Source organism: Chelonoidis abingdonii, chromosome 8 (genome assembly GCF_003597395.2).
Source record: "Chelonoidis abingdonii isolate Lonesome George chromosome 8, CheloAbing_2.0, whole genome shotgun sequence".
Lineage (NCBI taxonomy): Eukaryota > Metazoa > Chordata > Testudines > Testudinidae > Chelonoidis > Chelonoidis abingdonii.
In genome coordinates this window covers 66,087,414-66,110,468 of record NC_133776.1, presented here as the reverse complement: position 1 = coordinate 66,110,468, position 23,055 = coordinate 66,087,414, and the positions used below count along the sequence as shown (strand labels likewise).

General features: G+C 50.1%; 1 protein-coding gene across 4 annotated transcripts in view; it reads left to right on the top strand.

Annotated features, from left to right (window-relative positions):
- Positions 1–20,671, top strand: part of PRRG3 (proline rich and Gla domain 3) — a 21,314-nt gene extending 643 nt beyond the window's left edge. Inside the window, exons 1-4 of one of the 4 annotated variants that reach the window (XR_004372532.2) lie at positions 3,317–4,022; positions 6,276–6,317; positions 7,237–7,489; positions 9,421–10,024. Coding sequence is in view for 2 of the 4 variants with exons in the window: in XM_075068719.1 (XP_074924820.1) it covers positions 6,311–6,317; positions 14,630–14,790; positions 15,384–15,902 (687 nt within the window). In the remaining 2 variants the exon portion in view is untranslated. Of the gene's footprint in view, positions 1–3,316; positions 4,023–6,275; positions 6,318–7,236; positions 7,490–9,420; positions 10,025–14,629; positions 14,791–15,383 lie in introns of those variants that run through there. The other 3 variants (XM_032772227.2, XM_075068719.1, XR_004372531.2) reach the window with 3 other exon arrangements.
- Positions 20,672–23,055: the final 2,384 nt, after the last annotated feature.

The following is a 23,055-nucleotide window of genomic DNA, read 5'->3' as shown; positions in this document are numbered from 1 at the left end:
TTGAATGGGGAGGGGAGAAGGGGTGGGGGTATGGGTTGAATGGGGAGGGGTGAAGGGGAGGGGTATGGGGTTGGATAGGGGTGAGACTGATGGGTTAGCTGGGGATGGGAGAACGGTTGGCTGGGAGGGATATAGATTGGATGGGGATGGGAGAAGGGGTGGGGGTATGGGTTGAATGGGGAGGGGAGAAGGGGTGAAGGGGAGGAGTATGGGGTTGGATAGGGGTGAGACTGATGGGTTGGATGGGGATGGGAGAAGGGTTGGCTGGGAGGGGTATAGATTGGATGGGGATGGGAGAAGGGAGGGGTATGGGGTAGATGGGGAGGGGTCGTGCAGAGGGGAGAAGGGGTGGGGTTTAGGGTGTATAGGGCTGGGACAGAGGGGAGGGCCATGGGATAGAGTCATGGGGTGGGGGAATAGGGCAAGGGGCAGGGGATGAGAGGAGAAGAGTTTTGGGGAGGGTAGTGGAGGGGAATGGTGTGTAGGTTTGGGTTGGAGGGGGTGGGGAAATGGGAGACGTGGAGGAGAAGGGCCAGGAGGCTAGAGGAGAGGGGGAGGAGAGGACAATGGGAGGGGGCCTGTAGAGATGTGTGGTGGATATAGGAGCGGGGATGTGGGGTGGATAGAGGCATGGGTATGGGGAAGGGGGGCTGGAGGAAGAATGAGATGGATGTCTGGGGTGGGGGCACTGGGGAGTGCAGGGGAAGGGGGAGGAGGGGGCAGGGTAGTGTGAAGTAGTATGAATTTTTAGGAGCTGGAGACAAGCCAGGGCTGTGGGAATTGGGGGTGCAGTAGAGACTGAGTTGGAGGCTGAGGGGGTGTGGTAGAAGATGGGTGAGGGACAGTACCGGAAGAGGGGATTGAAGGGGAGGGTGGGATTGGGGCTTTGGGCACTGGAGTAGAGAGAAAGGGGGTTGAGTCTGCCTTTGGGAATCAGGAGGGAGGCAGGAATGTCAGGGAAGTGGTGGAAGGAAAGAGGGGTTGGGATGGAGGGTGGCAGGGAGGAGAAGCACGATGGCAATGGAGGGAAGAGTGAAACGAATCAGTACTTGAGTGCTAAGCTCCGAGGAGCTGGGAAAGTATCTGCTAGAGTGTGTGGGTGCTGTGGACTGTGGGGGAAGGTGTGTTCACTGGGGCTACAGTAGGATTCGGGGCAGGTCCAGGAGGTGGAGGGTGCCTGGCTAGTACGTGTCAGTTTACACAGCTGTTTGCGAGCATACACTCCAAACCTGGTGAGTTTTAGGATTGTTTTGTGGGGACAAATTCTGGTTCTATTGAGGGTTTGTGGATTGGTTTGTGGGAATAGCATCCTGGCCATCATGGGGCTTTGTGGTCTCTGAGAATTGGAGCCTTCCCCGATGTGTTGGTCTTGGCTTTGAAAACAAAAATAGTTCTTCGCACTTGCGAAGCAGCTGGCATCCTTGGCAGTATGATGCCCAGCAATCCGGCAGCCTCCCAATGTGCCACCACACGTCAGTGGTGTTACGGAATCCCACAACCCGCTCCTGCGCTGGCAAGAGGATCAGGGGATTCTGGCTAACCTCTCTGTCTGTGTACATCCTTCCCCCAGACCACATACCCACGCAAAATCTGCCTGTATTGCTAGAGACAGAGGACACCATAGTTTACCAGCATGGTTTCCTCAGCATCATCGAGTGGGGGGAACCCGGGGGTTGCGAGATCTGGAAGACACGAATGTGTGACTGCATCAGCATCGCTATTGCTGTATCCCTAACGCCTCCTCACCATTGCCATGGCAACCTCCTATTGATGGTATATTTATAGAGGAGGAAAACACTGTTTGGAGAAGGAGGGAGGGGAACCGATCGGGTGGGCGTTGAGGCTGGACTCGGGGTTTGGGTTCCTTAGGTTTTTGGTATCCTTAGGCAGAAAAAATTAACTCTTCAGTGTCCTTTGAGGTGGAGTATTTTGTGTTCCAGACCTTGTGTTTTGTATGGGTGCCTATAATGCTGGTGTGTTTAGAAATGTGAAATACATGCCCAGAATATAAATGTGTTTATATATAATCTGTCACTTGCTGAAATATATACCCAGAATATAAATGTATTTATATATAATCTATGTCACTTGCTGAAATACATGCCCAGAATATAAATGTATTTATATATAATCTGTCACTTGCTGCTATGACACATGCACGCCAATCGTGTGTATAGTATACACATGAATATTGAAGCTTCTATCTACCAGCTTATTTTTCCATTGGATTAAATAGCCCTACTCCTTTGTGCTAGGAATATATTCGCCTTCCTCACACAACCTGCATCCCGTCAGCTGGCCCCTTGCATGCATAGTTCTAGTATTACCAGCCTGGCGTCAAGCTTATAATTAAACTCAAAATATCAGCTCTCCTTAAAATGATCCCCCTCCCCTCTCCACACACTCATACCCCTGCCCCCTTAAATGTGTCTTTTCTGAAGAGGGATGTATATCGCTGTTCATCAGAGACACCACGTGGCCTAGCGACAAAGAGTCCTGTGGCACCTTACAGACTAACATGTACTGGAGCATGAGCTTTCGTGGGTGAATACCCACTTCGTCAGACGCTGTGGGTAATTTACCCACGAAAGCTCATGCTCCAATACATCTGTTAGTCTATAAGGTGCCACAGGACTCTTTGTTGCTTTTTACAGATCCAGACTAACATGGCTACCCCTCTGATACTTGACACCATGTGGCCTAATGAGCCAGGATTCCTGATTTCTAATCCCAGCTCTTGCCACTGACTTGTGTGAGGATAAATTAATGATTGTAGACCCCCTTGTTCCTTCTAAGTATTGTTGCTGAAGATGAGGGTTTATGTATAACCCTCTCCTGTTGTCACATATTTTTTTATTTCTTAATGAAGACTGAACATAAGCAAAAATTAACCAGAGCAAAGCAACCTCTGATTATAGCTGATGCAACTGACCATGTTATAGTCCATAGAAGATCCAATTGGATAGTTACAAGTTCTCAACCTGTGTCACATCAATGTTTTAGGGACCAAAGTTTTCTCTGTTCGGCTAACCAGAGCTTAGAAAAAATTTCCAGTGTTGAAAGCATCTGTATTGGTCCAGTCTGTCTTCCTAGCCCCTGGTGCTATGTGAGATAGCAGACTGTAAAATCAGGTTATCTTGCTTTCTTCCTTCATCCCCACTTTAATTCCAGCATGTATTTTGCAGTCAATATTTCACAGACTGCTAGAGATGAATGCTTTAGGCCATTGAAATGTGCATTCCACATGGCTACAGACTTATATTCTGTGTCTAACCATTCTTGATACAACAGCTTCTGGGGTGAGAAAGAACTGCTCTATGCTACTGGAAGCCTTAGATTCCTAGGTTTTGAAGAGATGTGACATTTATTTCTAGCACTGGTGAGTAAAGTAATTGGGCTTTGAAACTGTTGCTGAGCTAATTAAGGACTGATCTAGATCTGAGTATTGTAAATCCTGGACCTCAGACTAGTGTAGTTTTTATTTCTTGTTGTTTCTCCTCTTCTTCTCTCCCCCCCTGCCCCCGCCCAATAATACAAGTAATGTCCGGTGAGAATCTTTTTACTTCTCTGGTTTGCAGTGTCACTAGAGCCCCTGGGTGGAATTGTGCCACGGTATTACATGGTCAGAATGAGGCAGGTGGGTTCTGCTGTGCAGATCTGAGATGGGGGGAGAAAAGCAGGGAATTCCTGTAGTGATACATCATGGGCTTGAGCTGGCTAGCAGAGCACAATGGGGAAGTGGTGGTAGAATACAGTCTGAAGGGTCCACTTGTCACTGGTGAATAGGAAATGGCTCCTGTTTGTGGAGGGACACCAGACACTTCTACACAATGTGTTTTCATTTTTTACGGCAAGTTAACCTTCCAAATGTAATATTGCCTTCCTGAGTTTGCTGGCAGCTGTAGCACCACGACTGTGCTGTTAGTTTTGCGGTGCAGCATTAATGGAACTCTTCTCATTTGCACTGCTGCTATGCAGTAGGCTGAGCAGCAGTGAAACAGTCAACAGTTGTCATTCTGCAGGTATGCGGGAAAGCTGTGAACAGCAGAAGCATCCACTGGAACTGTTCATGGAGGAGAAGGGCTCAAAAATAAATAAATTGGAGGCTGTTGAGGGGCTTGGGTAGAATAGCAGTAGCTGGGAGGTGGGGGAAGGATAGAGTAGCAGGCTGCTCAGTCCCCCAAGCAGTGCATTCCAGCACCCTCTCTTTCTAGCAGTTGGGGATGCTATTACTATATTACTGTTACTCAACTTGTGTTGAAGTGGTGCCTTGGGCCCTGATCCATTACTGGGGCCCCTATGTGCCAGGTGCTGTACAAACTCATAATGAATGGTCCTTGCCTCAAACAGCTTACATTCTGTGGGCAGGGGTAAAGGGGGTGTTTCTTCCTTCATGTGGCTGGTGTATTCAGGCTAAAGCTAGCAGGTGCCAGGTGCAGTTTTCAAGCCTGTAGTACAGTATCTGTGTGCTGTGGAGATCGGCTTTGAGCTAGTGCAGGGGCAGGCAACCTATGGCATGAGTGCCGAAGGCGGCACGCGAGCTGATTTTCAGTGGCACTCACACTGCCTGGGTCCTGGCCGCCAGTCTGGGAGCTCTGCATTTTAATTTAATTTTAAATTGTTTCTTAAACATTTAAAAAACTTATTTACTTTACATACAACAATAGTTTAGTTATATATTGTAGACTTATAGAAAGAGACCTTCTAAAAATGTTAAAATGTATTACTGGCACGCGAAACCTTAAATTAGAGTGAATAAATGAAGACTCGGCACAGCACTGCTGAAAGGTTGCCGACCCCTGATCTAGCACCTCTGGTTGAAGAACTATTGTTTGTTTCTCGCCCTCTGGCTTGGCTCTGGGCTTCTGGCCATCTGGCTCATCTTTCACTTTATGGACACGGTTCTGTATGCACCCAGGTGTCCAAACTCTCTTCTTCAAAGGCCTGATTCTGTGAGGTGGTTGAGCATCCTCAATTCCTACTGCCTTAGGGAGCTGAGAACACCCCAAGCAGTCTGCATTAGGGAGTCTATACCAGTAGCTATGGCAGTAGAGCCACCTAGAGGAGATGTGGCATAAAGAGATCTTTTGCTGGTATGGTTCAACCACCAGCCCAAACTACATAAGCTATACTGGTAAAAGGACTCGTGCTGGCATAGCAGCATCTACATGGAGGTTTTTGGCAGCCTAGCTGTGTTGGTCAGCAGTGTGGATTTTTCACACCCCTGCCCTACATAACTATTCCAGGAAAATTTTGTGGTGTAGACCTGGCATCAGCAGGTTGCAGGATCGGGCTGTAAGCTCTCAGACCAGTAAGGCTCCTAAGTGCACACTGTGGTTTTAGACTGGCTGGCAGAGCTTTCCTGACCACATAACAGGCGCTGGCGTTGAGGTGAAGGGTAGTTAAGGTGGTAGTTGAGGTGTTAGGGCAACGGGTGTTGGACGTAGCCTGGCAGTGAATTATAAAGTCTGCTGCGGTGGGAAGAGGTTGTAAAGTACTTTGCAAGCCTGCATGTTCTATGCCTCTTGCCCGCCAGCCTGAGGCTAGATTGTATGAAGCAGCCAGTTAATATGTGGGGAATGGAGTGTGCTACATTTCCGCTGCATGATGTGATGGAGCAGAAGCTATGAGGCTGTTTTTGCCCTCTCCTACTGAAGTGGGGCACATTTGTTCACTGAGAGACAAAGAATGCCCTGAGCTGACTGATGGGAATCCCTGGAGGCCTTGTGGCCTGCTTCTTGGGCACTCTGGGGTTATGCAGAGCGGCTGATATGCTCTGTCTTGAAGCCGGGGGATCTTGGGGAAGATTAGATGCCGAATGGATATGTGGAGTGGGAGCAGGGCCGCCCAGGGACTGGGGGGCAAGAGTGGCAATTTGCCCTGGGCCCTGCAGGGGCCCCCACGAGAATATAGTATTCTATAATATTGCAAATTTTCTTTTTAATGGAAGAGGCCCCTGAAATTGGTTTGCCCCAGGCCCCCTGAATCCTCTGGACAGCCCTGAGTGGGAGGGCTGAAAGTGGGTTGGATGAGCTGGCGAGGGCCAGCTGCCATTCTGTGACGTGTAGTGTGTACCTAAGGAGCTGGAGGCAGTATTGGCTGGGTCATGGTTTTCTGTAGAGACGATGGGTATATAGAGCTCAGCTGGGACCTGCAGCAGGCTGCCCAGGCTCCAGAAAAAGCCATCTTTCCCCATGGATCAGTCCCTGCTACTCATGTGACCAAGGGCTTGGAACCAAGAGCTCTCCATGACTCTCCTGTTTTCTTCCCAACAGGTAGGTGAGAGCCCTGAGTATCTGAGCAAGGCAGCATGGCAAGTAAGTATTTCCCAATGAGGGCCTCAAGGGCAGGGAGGGGCAAGCATGGTCTTTCCACCCCTCCTGGAGGAAGAGGTGTGGGGAGATGGGTCTCCTGCAAGTGGTGGGGGAAGGGGCTGGCAGCCTCCTCATTGAGAAGATGGTAGGGAATGGTCTGTGTTGCCTTGGGTCTCAGAGGTGGGGCAATGTCATGGCTCTTTCTAGGGTCAGAGTCTTGAGGCATGGCTTTATCTCTTCCTGCACATCTCTTCGCTGTGTGTTCCGTGGCTGCAGAGTCGGAGTCTGGTTTCCAGTGGAGAAGCTGGGTGAATTGCTGGTCCCTCTTGCACACCTGTAACACACCAAGCACCCTCACCCAACTGTGCATTTTTAGTTATGCCACCATTTGGCTCTGCCTTGCTCTCACTACCTTACCAAGCCAGAGTGGGCACGGATTGCTGGCCTAATAGCCCCACTCGTGGACGGAGTCCTGCTCTGCCCTTTCTATAGTGTACTGGTCACAGCCTGCCTGGTCTGCTTTCCATGCTGCGTGGCACAGAGGGCTGTTTGGCTTGGGGCCTGTTACCTGTGCTGTCCAGGCGGTGGCGCTCATTTGTGCACTGTGTTCACAACAACCCACTTCTTCAGCAGCAGCAATTTGACTTTGTTCTGCTCCAGTCTCCAGCATGGCTCTGAGGAGGATTTCCTGGGAGCATGGCAGGGGCAGATCTGAGAGTGCTGTGGCCATTGGTGACTAACTGGAGGAGAGGTGACCCAGGCCCTGCAGTCGCTGTGTAAGTGAACAGCACAGTAACCCACTGCAATGGCCGCTGCTCGGACTAGCAACCTGTGCTGGGACAATATAGAGGGCCCAATGGTTCAGTATGATAAAGCTGAGACAATAATAGCAGGGTGGGAAAAGCATGTTTGATCTTTAAAGAGCTACACTGAATCCTCCCTGCTCGCTCTTGTGTGCAGCCTGATGTGCTGTTGCATGGCACAGAGGCTGCGTGCGGTGCTCCGCTGAGAGCTGATGATAGCCCTGGTTCTGAAGCCAGACTGGGAGAGGCCAGGGATCTTGCTGGGATCTTGGGATCTGTTTGAGGCATGCCAGGATCCAGACCCAACAGTGGAGACAGCGGTCGAGCTGAGCCAGCAGGAGGACCCAGGGGACGAGGGCTGCTCTGTACCAGGTATGCAGCTCTTTGTTATATGTATTGTGCCAGTGAGGAGGCTGAGTGCAGGTGCAGGGGGAAGAGTTTTGTGGCTTCTTATGGATGCTGCCATTTCTGTTTTTTAAAAGACACTTGTCGCCTCAGACAAGGGTGGAAGGCCTCACCTCTCCGCCTGCCCTTCCTGGCTCCACAGCTACCAGGCCTTCCCCAGTAATTCCCCAGTTCTGGCCTCCTGCTCAGTAACCCTGCTTAATGCCCTTCTGGCCGTATGAGCCGTGTTCGCTGTTAGGGTGACCGTACCCAGCAGCCATTGAGCAATGGCATCTGCCTGGACTCGAAGCTGGCAAAGGAAGGGGGGAAACAAAAATAACACAAACTGCAGCTTAAGCCTACAAATAAGACATGGGTGGCAGGAAGCAACCTCTTGGCTGCTGTGGCCAAATATTTATGTGGCACTGCATCTGTTGGCCCCTGGGCCATGGCATCCAATTAGCATGCTGCTCTTATCTGGCCTCAATCACATGCTGTTCAATCTGATTAATGCATGAAAGACAGTCATTGGCATATTTTGATAGCAAAGTGATGTAGAGCTAACACAGGCCATGGGAGCTGCCAGGATAATTACTGCTTACCCTACCTACTGTCAGGCACTGAATGCATTGAAAGAAATCTACCGTGGATACCAATTAACCTCAATCCTTATTCCTCTGTGTCTGTAAACCTTTCATGACGCTTGTGCTCCAGCGTACAGAGGGAGGTCTTCAGGGGCACACCCTGCTGTTGACAGTCAGTGGGGCTCACTGGTCTTAGTGCCTTTGAAAATCAGCCCCCCCGATCCAGTTTGGACGCAGTGCTTATTCCCCTTTACCCTGTAGAACATGGGTGGGCACACTATGGCCTGCGGGCTGGATCTGGTCCATCAATCCGGCCCGTGGGATTGTCAGTCCTGTGGCACAGAGGGGCTAAGGCAGGGTCCCTGCCTGCCCGGCCCTGCGCCGCATTCCTGTGGTCTCTGGGGGGGGAAATGGGGGTAGCGGGCTCCGTGCCCTGCCCTCTCCTGCAGGCACTGTCCCCCACAGCTCCCTTTGGCTGGGAACAGAGAACTGTGGCCAATGGGAGCTTTGGGGAGGGTGGTACCCGCAGGCAAGGACAGCATGCTGCACAGCTGCCTGGCCCGCCCCACCCCCAGGAGCCACTGCTGGACATGCTGGCCACTTCTGGTAGCGGCTCAGGGCCTTAGCCCTGCTGTGTGCCACTGCCACCCCGGAAACGCTTGAGATAAGTGGCGCCGGGCCGGAACCCACACCCCAAACCTCTCCTGCACCCCAACCCCCCCCCACTACACACCCTCTCCTTCACCCCAACCCTGTGCCCTGAGCCCCCTCCAATACTCCACGCCCCCTCCTGCACCCTGCACCTGTCCTGCACCCCAACCCCTTGCCCTGAGCCCCTTCCTGCACACTGCACCTCCCACACCCCGCACTCCCTCCCATACTCCAACTCCCTGCCCCAGCCCTACATTCATGGCCCTGCATACAAAAAGTTTGCCCACCCCTGCTGTAGAAGCTCACACAGCCCCTGCTTTCTCTGAGCCTGTCCCCCACTATCCGTGACTCCAGGGCCAACCTGCCAGCCTCCCCCCTTGCTCTGACATCCCTTGCTTACTCTTGCTGGGACCATCGGCACATATGTCTCCGAGGCTCCTGTTTGCCTGATAAGTAGACTTTGGTAGTGTGGTTATATTGACTGTCAGTAGCTCCCCATTCCTTCCTTGTCCTTCGGTTCAATGGTTTAGCATCTCCACCCTTGTAACAGCTGTGAATTCTGGAGGCACTGGCATTCAAAACTGGGCTAGAACAGAGACTTCCATTGTGTTCCTTGGTGATCCAAGGAATGATCGAGCTTTTCCTTCACTTATTGAAGCTCTTATTTGTTTCTTTTCATTATAGAAGCCAGTACAGCACCGTGGATGTCCCAGAGCAGGGAATGGGCCAGGTTGCACAGTGGTGGAAAGGCTGGCAAACCTGAGGTCCAGGAGAAGCGGGGAACAGGCTTGTTACTTCAGGAAACACAGACGAAGACTCAAAGGAGCTCAGAGCAAATGTTCCAGTGCGAGGAGGAGGAAGTGAGATGGGATCCTGAAAGACTGGAAAGGTCAAGGCAGGAGGCCGAGAAGCTGATGCCAGGCTATTTCCAGAAAGATAGGAAATAACCTGAGGATAGACAGCTCCATTGTGAATCCTCCACCCAGTGCACGAAGGCTGAAGAGCTGACGATAGCCAAAGCTGACCCAGAAACCAATCCTTGCATCATCTGCTCAGTACAACCCTGCTAAGCTCGCCAGTGCTCCTCTTGGGACAGCTCCCTCACAGCCATTCCCCATGAAACTCTTTCACAAAGATTGAAGAAATAGGAGTGCTGGGGCCCCAGCAAGATGCGCTTGATGACTGTAAAATAGTCTCTCCATTGCCATTGTTTTGGTAAATATGTTGCTCTGGTCTAGTATTGCAGCTGGCCTGCATCTCTGTATAATAAAGTAGATTCTGGAGAAAAGTCGCTGTAATTCACATCCTTCACACAGTTCTTTATTATGCATGTCAAGCTGTCTGCAGTGACTCAGGAGCATGAGTACCAACCTCAGGGCAGACTGCTAAGAACCAGGGCACAAACCCCAAATTGCCTGTGAGTTCTATACTTAGATTTCGCCAGTCAGTTATTAAGTATAAACTCCTCAGGCACTATAACAGCCTTAATATGGAGTCACAGACAGACTCCTGGGCTACTCCCATCTGTCTCGTCCCAGGTGACGGCCCCTTACACCAAGAATCACAGCAATATTCAGGTTACCCTAGTTCAAAGGACCAGTCATTTACCGTACATCAGTTGCACTGTTGATCTCACACTGAAGACAACACTTGTAACCAATCCTATAATAAACTATCTAAAGATTTATTAAATAGAAAAGGAATGAGAGTTATTTACAAGATTAAAGTAGTTAAACATAAATATACAAATGTTACAATCTTAAGTTTCAAGAGGTAATAGAAGCTTCTATAAAAGGCAAGTTCTATGTGTCATTTAGGGCTAACCCAGGCTAAGCTCTGGGGATCTTTTCTTATGCATAGAAAATCTTGCCCCCCAGAGTCCAAACAGCATAGATATCTAGTTCATTCTTGTTAGGTGTTTTTATTCCTATCTCCACTTGCAGGGGACTGGACTAGATGACCTCTCAAGGTCCCTTCCAGTCCTATGATTCTGTGTGCTCTGAGTTGTGAACTCAGCCAATGGGAGCAATTCACTTGCATGACTCATCTTTGTGGTTGTGGTTGTGGTTGTGGTAGTGGCGGAGGAGTGGGAGGGAGAGCAGAGCAACAAATGTCTTTTGTTCTCTTTAATGTTCTACAGTAGTCCATCTGGTGTTGATGGGCTTCCTCTTGGTCAGGACGTAACACCTTCTGTTGGTGACCAGCACTTTACACTAGTTAATGCAGGGGTAGGCAACCTATGGCATGTGTGCCGAAGGCAGCATGCAAGCTGGTTTTCAGTGGCATTCACACTGCCCAGGTCCTGGCCACTGGTCCGGGGGGCTCTGCATTTTAATTTAATTTTAAATGAAGCTTCTTAAACATTTTAAAAACCTTATTTACTTTACATACAACAATAGTTTAGTTTTATTTTATAGACTTATATAAAGAGACCTTCTAAAAACATTAAAATGTATTACTGGTACACGAAACCTTAAATTAGAGTGAATAACTGAAGCACTTCTGAAAGGTTGCCGACTCCTGAGTTAATCTCTCTCTCCTGTTTAGTGATTTACAGCATCACAGAAGCTTACAATACAAATGCTTAAATGTTACTTATAGACTCTGTATCCCATATTGTAAGGTGAGATTAATGCATGCAGCAACTCACAAGCAATCAGTAAAGTCTAAACATGTTTTTCAATTCTAATACCTATTTTAATAACACTTAACACACAGGTGAGCCAAACTGCGTCCAGCTGTGTATTTTTCAGTGTTCAGTTGAGACATGGGGACCTTAGCATGAGCTGCTACCTGGTCTACCAGTGTCGCAATCCATACAACAGCAGTTCTCTCTTCCATAAACTCCCTCACCAGAGCAAATATTAATAAGCCACAGGGAAAAAAGTAAATGCAGTTAGCCATCAAGTGTATCCCATCATGACCAAAAGATGGTGGCATGTCATAGCAGTAATTGCTAATACACATCAATGCCTCTGGAGTAGCATACTCCATAAAACCACTCACCATACCAGCTGAGAGTAGGAGAAATGAAGGTCACATGAAAACAAGGAGAAACCTGCCACCAATATAGCAACAAATGACTCCTAGTTAAAGACAAGGTAACATTTTTTGTTAACTGCTTGCATGATCCTTCTTCCAAGTCCTGCCATTAGTTAGAAGTGTGTGCACAGAGCACTTGTTATCTGGGCAAATCACAGGCTGTGCTAATGAACAAGTCCTTTATGTGTAACAGTTTGGCTGTGTGTAAGTTGCTTCAAATCCTGCTGCCCTCTCACTCCACTGTGCACAGGAGACCTTGCCTTTGCTTTCACATGGATTTTGCAAAATGCATGTGATTTGCAGATAAAATTGCTACAGTAGTCAGTGAAGTGTCACGGCTGGTAACCCATCTGGCCTTGTCTCCCAAATGTGCACTGTCCTGGGTACAGGTCTCTGGGTTTGTGCCATCTGAGAATGTTTCAGAAACTGAGGCAATTGGTTGGCCTGCAGGGTATACCTGAATTGTGGGGTTGGAGACCTCATCACTGCCTGTGCCATTCAGTGAGAGTAGGGTTCGCCTGGAAGAATCCAGAGTATTTGACCATTCTCCTGTGTGCTCTGAGCACCCTGGGTATGTTTGCATGATCTTCCTGTGATCCCCAGTGAGTAGGACCCCCTCCTATGAGCACATTCTGACTTGTTGGGACAGAGCATACAATAGGCACATAGGTTCCATTGATTGGAGCCAACCTGATTATTTAAATCCATGAATTCTCTCTGCCACCTTGGCTGCTCTAGCATGTGCCAGTGCATGGAATACCATGCCATTGCGAGAGTCTGAAACCAGCACCTGCACGAGACTCCCCATCCCCAAACTGGGATGCAAGGGATAAATAACTGTCCTGGGTGGATAGCTTCCACAGAGCACTTGCCACTCTTCTGCAGGGTGTTTGGCTGTCTCCTTCTTGTGGACTGGTGCTTCCGTGTAGGGTCTAGTCCCATACCCACTGCACTGAAAAGTGTCCTTCCTTAGTACGAAGTTATGCAGCTGCTTGCTGCTCCTCATAGGTCCTGAACCACTGGTAACCCATCTGAGACATGGTGTGGACCCAAAGTGAGATTTCGTCTGCGGAGTGTCATCCTTGCATACTGCACAGATCCAGCCATGGGTGGGGTGCGGGCATGAGCATTGCAGCTGAAGCTGCGTGAGTGCTGGTATTGGTCTCTGCCTCTTCACTGGTGCTGTTGGGGCTCTCCTATACCTTGTAGCAGCTGTCGGATGCACCTCAGGATGGCTTCTCCAAAGCTCCAGCTGGAATCATTCCTGAGCTGAGCATTTGTCCTGGCCCATTTGAGAAAGGGGGTCAGAAATAATGCCAACTCCTGGGGAACTATGGGAGTTTGGCCTCATCTCCGACAATCCCTCTGGGGTCACAGAAGGCCTTTTAGAATCTCCCACCCTGCAGTGGTGTGCTGGGAACGTGGGATTGGTAATGCAGCATAAGGTGGGGGGGAGAGCACAGCCGGCATAGGTGCATTGGCCTATTGGTACTTAGACTGGCATCATCCCCTGCTGCAGCTACCGTGGTTCAGCGCTTGGTGCAGGTGCCACCTAATCTGCTGGCCTATAATGTGCAGCATGGGCTGAGGTGATGATGTAGAGAAGGGCTGCAAAAGCCCCACTCTCCTTCCCTCAGATGGTGGCACCTCTTAACCGAGAGTCCCTGCTCATCATTGGTTCTGGCAGCAGATAGACACATGGCGCTTTGGTTCTCCTGAGCAGAGGTGGTGTTGCCAGCAATGTAGCCTGCCAGTGGAGGGCTCAGACCCTGCTTTCAGAGCTCCTGTTCCTCCATCCATGCCTCTTCCCTGTGCCCTGGGGCTGCTTCCTCCTGTTGTGGCCATAAATGGGGCAGTGCTGTAGCGGTACCAGTTGTGCTCTGGTCCCCTGTTGCAGTGGGCACTTTGCCTGTAATCCAGCTGGTGGTTCCCAGCCTATTGAATTGAGTGCACATGTTATTGTAAGGAACCAGGGCAGGTGATACAGGATGGCTGCATCAGCCCAGATTGGGTGTTGTGCAGGTTTCCAGTGCCATTAGATAGGAGACTGCAGGTGGGTGATCTTGCAACAGGACACCCTCAGCCGCATTCAGGGAGCGGCACTGTGAAATCTACCAAAGGGCAGGGTTTTAACATGAACAATATAACCCAGGCATGACTAAAATTCCCCTGGAGCTTGGCTAATGCTTTTTGTGGATGGTGGCCCAGAGCTGCATTGTGTGGGTTGGTTGCGGGCTGGATTCTGATCTCCTCCCCTGCGGAATCCTAACAGCACTGGCTTTCCCTTGGGCAGAGGGGTGGGATGGACAATAGCACCGAGGGCCTGAAGTTACAACCAGCCCAGTGTAGGACTCACCTGTTTCCCCCTCAATCTAGTCCTACACGCTCTTTGAAGCATTCAGGGCTGTTGAGAGAGGGGGATGGGCTGTGACGTGGCACTGCTGAGGTCATTGTGTTCTGCTGGTAAGTGGGTGGGGACTATTAAAGCTCTCCTTGTGAATCTCTCTTGCCATTGTCCTCCCTCAGCCCAGCACACGCTTCCCGTCTGGCTCCATCACACTAGCACTGGCCAGCTTGGTCCTAGGCAGCAGGAGAGCCTGTAAGAGCGGCTCAGCTTGTGCTCTACCCTCTCTCTGGTAGGACGTTGTGCCTTCTTAGCTAGTGGGTCTGGGTGGGTGGACTGTAGCACTGGGCTGTGTAGTATAGCTGATGGGTGCCTGTGCTGCTGGGTACCCCAAGCTGCCATCTGTGTAGTAGCCTGTGCCCTGTGGTAGCGAGAGGCCACTGGTTGGATCATTGTGGGGCTGGGTGTGTGGGAGTCCTCAGCGCCTCTCTGTGTTGTGTGTTTCAGTGTTCCTGGGGGCCAAGAACGCCCACTCAGTTCTCAAACGCTTCCCCCGGGCCAACAGCTTCCTGGAGGAGTTCCGCCAGGGCACCATCGAGCGGGAGTGCATCGAGGAGATCTGCAGCTATGAGGAGGTCAAGGAGGTGTTCGAGAACAAGGAGAAAACGGTACATGGGGGGCGGGGCTGTGGGAACTAGAGCCTGAGGAGATGGAATAACTCGAGCCCTGAGGGGTGTGGTGAAGGAGATGGATGGGAGAGAGAGTGGATTGTCCTGCCCATGAGGTGGTTTGTTCCCTGGGTGTCAGCAGGAAACCTGAGCTCAGTTTTCTCTTACCCACCTCTCCCATGCAAGGCCATTTCCCTGCCAGGTGTCCTGCACTGCGAGCCATAGTGTTGGCAGGGCATTGCTGGCACTGCCACCGTATGCTTGTGGCACACTCCCTGCCTTCCACTCTAACCAGGACAGAAGGTGGTGCTAGCACAGGCACCCTCGGCCTCTCATTGGGCCACTTGCTGCTGTCAGAGCGAGAGCCCAGAAACTTGTTCACTGGTTCCCATGATGTCTCAGGTACTGGCTCCCTGGTTTGTGCTCTGTTGGAGGGGAACCAGTGGGAACAGTTCTACCTCAGCTACAGAGTGGAAGTCGGGCATGTAAGCGAGCAGCCCCTTGCGGCTGCCCTCTTCCTTTGGCCCCCAAGCTGAGGGGCACTACTCCGACACAGATGCCTGTGACTGGTGCTGGTTTGTTCCTCTCTGCAGATGGAATTCTGGAAAGGATACACCAGCTCCATATACTCTGTCAAGGACCCCGGGCAAGGCACGGAGCGCTCAGATGCCATGTATGTGGTGGTGCCTCTCCTGGGAGTGGCTCTGCTTATAGTCATTGCCCTGTTCATCATCTGGAGGTGTCAGCTGCAGAAGGCCACGCGCCATCGTCCCTCATACGCCCAGAATCGCTACTTGGCCAGCCGAGCGGGCCGCAGCCTCCCCAGGGTCATGGTGTACCGAGAGACCTCTCACAGCCAGGGGGAAGGCCAGTCCCAGCGCGAGCCAGGCAGCAGGATGCCTGCCGAAGGCAGAGCAGCAGGCACTCTTTACCCGCCGGAGCACTCCGTCTCCATCCTCTCCAGACTGTCTAGTGCCACCCCTCCCCCTTCCTATGAGGAGGTGACCGGTCACCCGGAGAGCAGCAGTGGTGAGGAAACCAGCGTCTCCTACAACGACCCACCGCCCAAATACGAAGAGATAGTGGGTGTGGCCTCTGCCTTGGGTAAATAGCGGCGCTAACTCCCTGCGCCTGGACCCTCCTTTTGGTGTAATCCTCTCTCTCACTTTTACTAGACGATGCCATCACAGAAAAGCCTTACCTTCTTCGCTCACCAAAAATAACCGTCCCTAACGGGAGGAAGGAGTGGCACCAGAGTCCAGGCTGGGGTGCAGTGGAGAGCAGCCACCGATGCAAGAAGGCACAAGCCCTGGAAATCCCCTCTCTCCTGCAGCCACAATCCAGCTCACACAGGCTCTGCATGGAGGGACACCAGCCCCCGAGAGGCACCCTGGCAGGTTATGTTAGGTTCCTTGGTGCCCATGATCACTGGGGTGAAGGGATCTCACAGCAGTGGAGTTCCTCTCCCTGTATCCCAGCAAAGCGCCATTTATTTTTGTAGTGGGAAGAGTGGAGCAGGATGAACAAAACCTTCCCGAGGGCAAGAGGTGCTTCCTGCCCACCCCAAACAGGCAGCTCTGCCCATGTGATGTGGCACTCACAGAAGCGGGGAGAGATGGACTGTGGAGCGCCAGGCTGCGAGGAGGGAGAATGACCCTGCCATCCCTTTCCCAAAAGTGCCGTAACAGCAGGAGATGAGTGGCAGATTGTTGCTGGCCCAGTGGGGGTTCTCGTCGGTGTGTTCAATCCAAAAAATAGGTGTAGTGTCGTCCTGTGTTTGAAACAGCCACACTCACTGCTGTCCCGGCACCCACCTCAGCCCCACTGTATATGCACACGTTATCCCTGGCACCCATGACGCTGAGACGCCCATAGACATGGGATCAGCAGTCAGACAGAGAGGACCTTTTCAATGTTTCTTGCAACATCCATCAGTGGAGCCAATGATGGTTTGTGCCTCAACAGTCCTGTTGTTCTTACATCTGGATGAGGTCCTGTTTTTCCCTGCATCTGGACTGTGGGATCTTTGTTCTGGGGATGGTCCTGGCTATCTCACTGCTCACTTGTTTAGCACTAATATTTAATTTTGCCTTTGGAAGATTTACTTTTCCTTGGTTTCTTGCCAGGGGTGTGTGTGTGAATGTCAAACACTTGAGATCCCTGCACAGCTTTGCACAAGGGGTGAAACAAATCCACTCTCTAGCTCTGTTACCTGGAACAGTGAGAGATGCAGTTTATATCGGCCTTCTCCCTCTTCTCTGCTCATTCTGCCCAACTACATTCTGCATCATTGTGATCTTCTGCAGGATGCAGCTGCAACCAGGGAGACGTTTTGTGATCCTGTTTCTTATTTCCGAAGGGGAATATCCCAGGGGCTAGCGCCTGTGTAGAGAATGTTTCTAGAGGTGGGAACTGGGGTTTGTGTTCAACGATCACTGCTTTTCATAACATCTGTTCTAGGGAGCAGTGCTTCTTTAGCAATTGGGGACGAGGACATTGAGCTGGGATTGTCCTCTTGTGCCTCCTGTCTCTGTGTGTGGCTGAAGCAGGCGGGCAGTGGTCTGTTCTTTTGCCTTGCATGACGCCAAATCAAAGATTGGTCCTGGCAGATTTTTAAGGTTCTTCCCTTTCTTTAAGTTTGGGGACGCCTCTTTTTCCTTGACCCTTCCCTGTTCCCCCTCCCAGACCTCCACCAGGGCCTCTCCCACAAATTGGATGCAGTTAAAGAGGATGTCTTTCCATCCCATTCCCCATCCCACCATGCTCCAGCTTCCTCTACCAGTGCAGTCTGTGAACTATCTGAAGAAAGGGATGCATTGAACTACATGCTCACCAGGCTGGAGGCAGATGCAGTGCAGCATCCCTGCCGTCCTCCACCCCAGATGTGCTTCTCCATGTCCATTTGTCCTGCCTGTGGCTTTGCTTCTGTGGGACCATCGGCTCTGCAAGGTGAGGATGTGAGACTGGTCTCTAAGGCCCACAGCGTGATCTATGCTGAGGCTACTGTGCAGAACCTGCCAAGGCAGAGGGGAATTCCTGGGGCTTAGTGAGGTCAGGGTGATTTGACTTGGGACCATAGGGCCTGGTGCACCTGCCAGGGTCAGGCAAGCATGACTTGCTTCAGTGTCTTGTGCTGCCCCTTGCCATCTTCTGGGTCTCACACAGCTGGCAGGACAGAGCTAGAGGAGACAGGAGGCACAGATGAGGGAGAGCAGAGGAACGAGGGAAAGGGGAGAGGGGAATTCTGGGTGAACATGCTCTTGTGAAGTAAAGTGGGGGAAAGAGGAACTCAGTGCTGTCCAGCCCATAACTCAGAGAAAGCCCCTAGACACTCAGCTGCTCTGATTAGCCAACTGAACCGTGCTGCCATCAACTCAGGTGCTTTGCAATGTTTCTGTTCAGCAGGAAGTGGGGCGCAGGGAATTGTCAGGGCTGGTGGACTCTTACCCTCTCCCCCTCCACAATGTTTCCAGAGGCTGGGGCTGGGCATATGAGAAGGAGGCATTTTCTGCATGGTGCGTGTTTGATACAAGCCACTACCAAGCTTCACAAATGTGACTCTCTGTTGAAGATCCCATGTTCACAGAACTGTGCTTTATATGCAACCAGGAGGTCAAATCTCCACTCTTTCCTATGACTTCTGGTCACCTGTAACTGTAAAGAGATTTTTGAAACATCAGAAACATATGGATGCTGCATATTGTGGGGCAGATTGTGGTTAAGGCATAGGATGGGGAGCTAGAAGGTCTGGGTTCTGTTCCTGGCCCTGTCACTGAGGCACTGTGTGACCTTGGGACAGTCACTTACCCTGTCTGTGATTCAGTTTCCTCCTCCAGAGGGACAGTATCTTGTGAAGGTGTTGTGAGGCTAAATTCATCACATGTAAAGTGCTTTGAGATCCTTGGATCAAGGTACAGAGGATCCTGGCACAGGATAAATGGGCGGAGCTTAGGAAAGTTCTCTATAAGATTCTGCAGGTTCTTTTGAGCTTTCTCTGTCTGCAGAGGACTCTTCTCCGTATGGGTTTAACAGTGCTTTGGTGCGTGGACATGGATTGGATTATCTGTGGGGTTTTCCAAGGGGCTGTGTTGAACTTCAGGCTCTAGGGCTACCAATTTAAAACCAGAACGCACAGTCAGACCTTCTAGAGTTGCAGTGCACACTCCCTGTCCCAGCTTCCATCAGTAATAGTGGATTTCACGCTCCCATGCTGCTCGCTCATATCTGTTCTTAGGCCCATTTCAGAATGCCTGAAATGTGCAGAAATTGAGGGTGTGGGCTGTTTTGGCTAAGGCCTGGATCTCACAGAATTTTGCCAGCTTTTCTTTTTTTTTAAAGAAACAGTGTCAGATGCACTGATCATGTTTGGTTTTCTAAATATCTTTTTTGCAAAATCTGTGTTTTAGTCACTGGCTTTTTATTGGGGTCGGAGCATTGAGAACCGAACATCATGAGTAGTTACAGAGAGCACTTAATTAAACAGTGGACCAAAGTCCCTGCTCTTATGAGGGCACAACTCCATTGTCATACACCAGCTCTGAATTTGGCTCTCTGACTAACATCACCTTTGTTATTGTTTCCTGGTGGGCTTTTGCCTCACTCCAAATTCTTTCCTTCTCTTCCCCCGTCTTCAGAAAATAGAAGCACAACGAGGACAGCAAAATCAAAGAGAAACCCCAGCAGAAGGTTTAATGAAATCAACAAAAACTGTGTGTCCCAAACTCCTTAAACAACTTCTGCAGCCCTATGAATCTAAAAGCTGCAACATTGTGCTAAGGCAGAGGAGCCAGACAGTGAAACTGACAGTGATCAGAAAGTGACCCAGGGCAGTGTGGCCATGAAGTGCACCCAGTACACAAATGGCATAAAGTGAACTCTGTTTGCTTTTAGGAATCCAAAGTGTTGCTAATAACACTGGAAAGCTAATTCTGTCTTGCAGGGTCTGATATTTAACTTGAAGGTGTCCCCTTTGGAAAAGTAGCTGATTACTGCTTACTGGATCCGAACAATGGTTTGGCTCTGTTACTTTCTTGAGGAGAAATGGATTATTGGTGATGTTTGTGTAGTGCCCCTGAGTTGCACAGTGTACATATGCCCTGATTGGTTCAAGGACCTACAGCTCACACTTAGGATAAGCATGAAAGGAATTGCTGAGGGAATGAAACTGCCCATACTCCTGTTGCATGCCATCTTGGAAAGCAATCCAGGTGCTTCTCTGAGTAGCACCTCCAACTGGCTCCTTTACAACCCTGCTGGTGAGTGCCTCATTGCAAGGATCCCTGCTTAGCAAGGGGGGCTCCTGCTCTCTCCCTCATCCTCCCCCCTCCTTGTTGGCAGCCCTCCAGTGTGGTGGTCTCACTGCTAGTATTGAAATGTCCAGCACTGCCATCCCTGTAATGTTACTGAGCACAAATCTCCTCTCACGAGCACCTGAAAGATATCTCACCTGGGTGGAAACTCCCATCACTACATATACCTCTCAACTGTCCAAGGTTTGCCTCTGGCCCAAGCACACCCTGTGTTCACACTGTTTTGTTCTGGAAAATGTCTGATAGCAGAAAGGTGGACTCAGGAAACTGAGGGTTAGGGAAAATGTTATTTCTGTTCCAGGCGCTGCGCCTGCATTGTTTGCCGATGGCTGCACTACTGTTTGTTGTGTCTCTCTCCTTCTGGGTCTGTGTTCCACATGTGGGCCTTAGCGGTCTGAGAGGTATATATGGTCTATAGCCAGATCAGGATCCACCGGAGCCCGAAAACGAACAGAGGGAGATGAATGGGAATTTCTTCCTCTCTCTCTCTCTGTAATATTCACAGTAATTAACCCTGCGGTTTGTATTCTGTAAAACTTGGTATATTTCTGTGCCAAAATATTATTTATTAAAAAAAAACACTGTCAAAATTGTTTAGTATGACTTTTCTGTTAACTGAACTAACTTGTTGGCTCCAGGTTACTCTGGGAGGTCAGCTCCTATTTAGGATGGAGGATATTTCCGTGGGCCCAGTTCAGCCTTACGCCTTGTGTAGTCATTTACATCAGTGCAAAGCGAAGCACTACGAAATCACAAGGAGTACCATTTTTCACCCTCATTTCTGGAGGGTTCTGGATGAACTGGGCCCTGTGTGCCTTTTATCAACTAGCTTTCTAACTTGGATGAAAGTGACCAGTAAACTCAGCTTGAAATAGGGTGACCAGACAGCAAGTGTGAAAAATTGGGACAGAGGGTGGGGGTAATAGAAGCCTATATAAGAAAAAGACCCAAAAATCAGAACTGTCCCTATAAAATCGGGACATCTGGTCACCCTAGCTTGAAAGGAAAGACTAAAGAATGCTGCATGCAGGGCTAGAGCTGGCATTATGCTTACTGAGAGAGAAAGAATGGCATGAAATTCATCTTTGAAACTGTACCTGCAGCTCATAGAACACTGTGCTGGAAACACGGGGAGTGTTGTCCCCAGGTTACAGCCCAGCACTGGCTAGACCCGGGGTCAGCAACCTTTCAGAAGTGGTGTTCCCAGGCTTCATTTATTCACTCCAATTTAAGGTTTCATGTGCCGGTAATACATGTTAACGTTCTTAGAAGGTCTCTTTCTATAAGTCTATAATATATAACTAAACTATTGTTGTATGTAAAGTAAATAAGGTTTTTAAAATGTTTAAGAAGCTTCATTTAAAATTAAATTAAAATGCAGAGCCCCCTGGACTGGTGGCCAGGACCTGGGCAGTGTGAGTGCCACTGAAAATCAGCTCGCGTGCCGCCTTCGGCACACGTGCCATAGGTTGCCCACCCCTGGGCTAGAGTCTGTTCTGGACCATGCTGCTGACTTGCACTGGGACCTCTGTCACTCTGTAAGGTGGGAATAACGCTTACTTCACAGGCCCATTGTGAAGATTAGCCCATGCTGTGATATTTATAGCACAGCTTGAAAGCCTTGTTTGGAAGGCAATATGCACTGTTCTGGTTTCTGCCTACCAGAGTCCCTGCCCAGCGATCGGCAGGCTAACTGACCATTCCTGACAGCCTCCCCAGTGCCAATGCACCAGGAATGAAAACCAGAGGGAAAGGTGGTGTTTGCTGATGGCACGTTCAGCGCAGGGAATGAAATGCAGTCCTGGCCCCACAGAGCTGACATTTATGGAGAGAATATTGCTAACAAGCAGGGCCCAAGGGGTTTCTTGGGTAATATTGATTGGCTGCAGTTATAGCCCTGATGTGAACAGCTACCATGAGCTTTCAAGCAGTGTCCCAGGCTAAGATTGATTAAATGTATGCGGTGGTGATGTGGGGTGAGATTTCCACAGGGACATATAAAGCATTCAGGAGCATTATGCTTATGCTCCCAGGTTGCTTAGGCATCTTTGAGAATCTCCCCCATAAAAGCAGGACAGAGGCAGCTTGGAGTTTATCTTAAGCCCTTTTGTGACTGGACTCTATGGCCAGGAATTGAATCTCAAGCCCATGGCTCCAGGAAGGGGATTCAGAATGCCTTAAAACTGGCCGTACTTTTCTATCATCTCATACCACTTAGCATTCAGTAACCCTCGACAGGTTGATGTGGTGCTGATGGTGGGTCCTTCTTTTTGTTTTCTTACCTTTCTAAAACCTGCACCCATTGCTGAGGCTCTCTGAGGGCGTTTACAGGTAAGAGATCGATCCAGGGACTCTGTCAGGCCAGCTCAGGCCTGGCACGTGGGCTTTTGTTTGGATTTAAACTTTTCCCTGCCATGTCTGCAGCCCACATAAGGACATGCCCCTACTGGAGCTCCTCCAAGTAAAACTGACGAGAGATGTGCCACTGAACCCGACCAGCGTACATTGTCCAGAGTAAAAGATGCAAAAAGTAAACAACTGCAATAAATGGGGCAAAGGAAATTAGAGGGTAACATTCTTCAGTTTGCATGCTCTAGCATGCCATTGAGCATAGGTGCTCAGCAGCTCAGAAAGCCCAATCACGTTTTTAAAAATATATATTTTAACCTGACCATGTCACGTTTTTAATAACAAAACCACAGTGTTGCTGAGAAGGATTTTCATTGAATGGCAGATAGTTTGTGGAGTGGAGGATGTGGGGAGATTAACAGCCAGGCTCCCCAGTAACAGGGCTGTGATACAGTACAGAGCTGAGACACCAGCCCCATCGCATCCCCAGAAAGCATGTTTCTCTTACACCGCTGCCCCTCTAGCAAATGCACTGTCCCAGTCTATCTGGGGACTGAGTTCCAAAGCTGAGAACCCTCCACTGCTGTTGTCCCACTTCCAGTCCCCC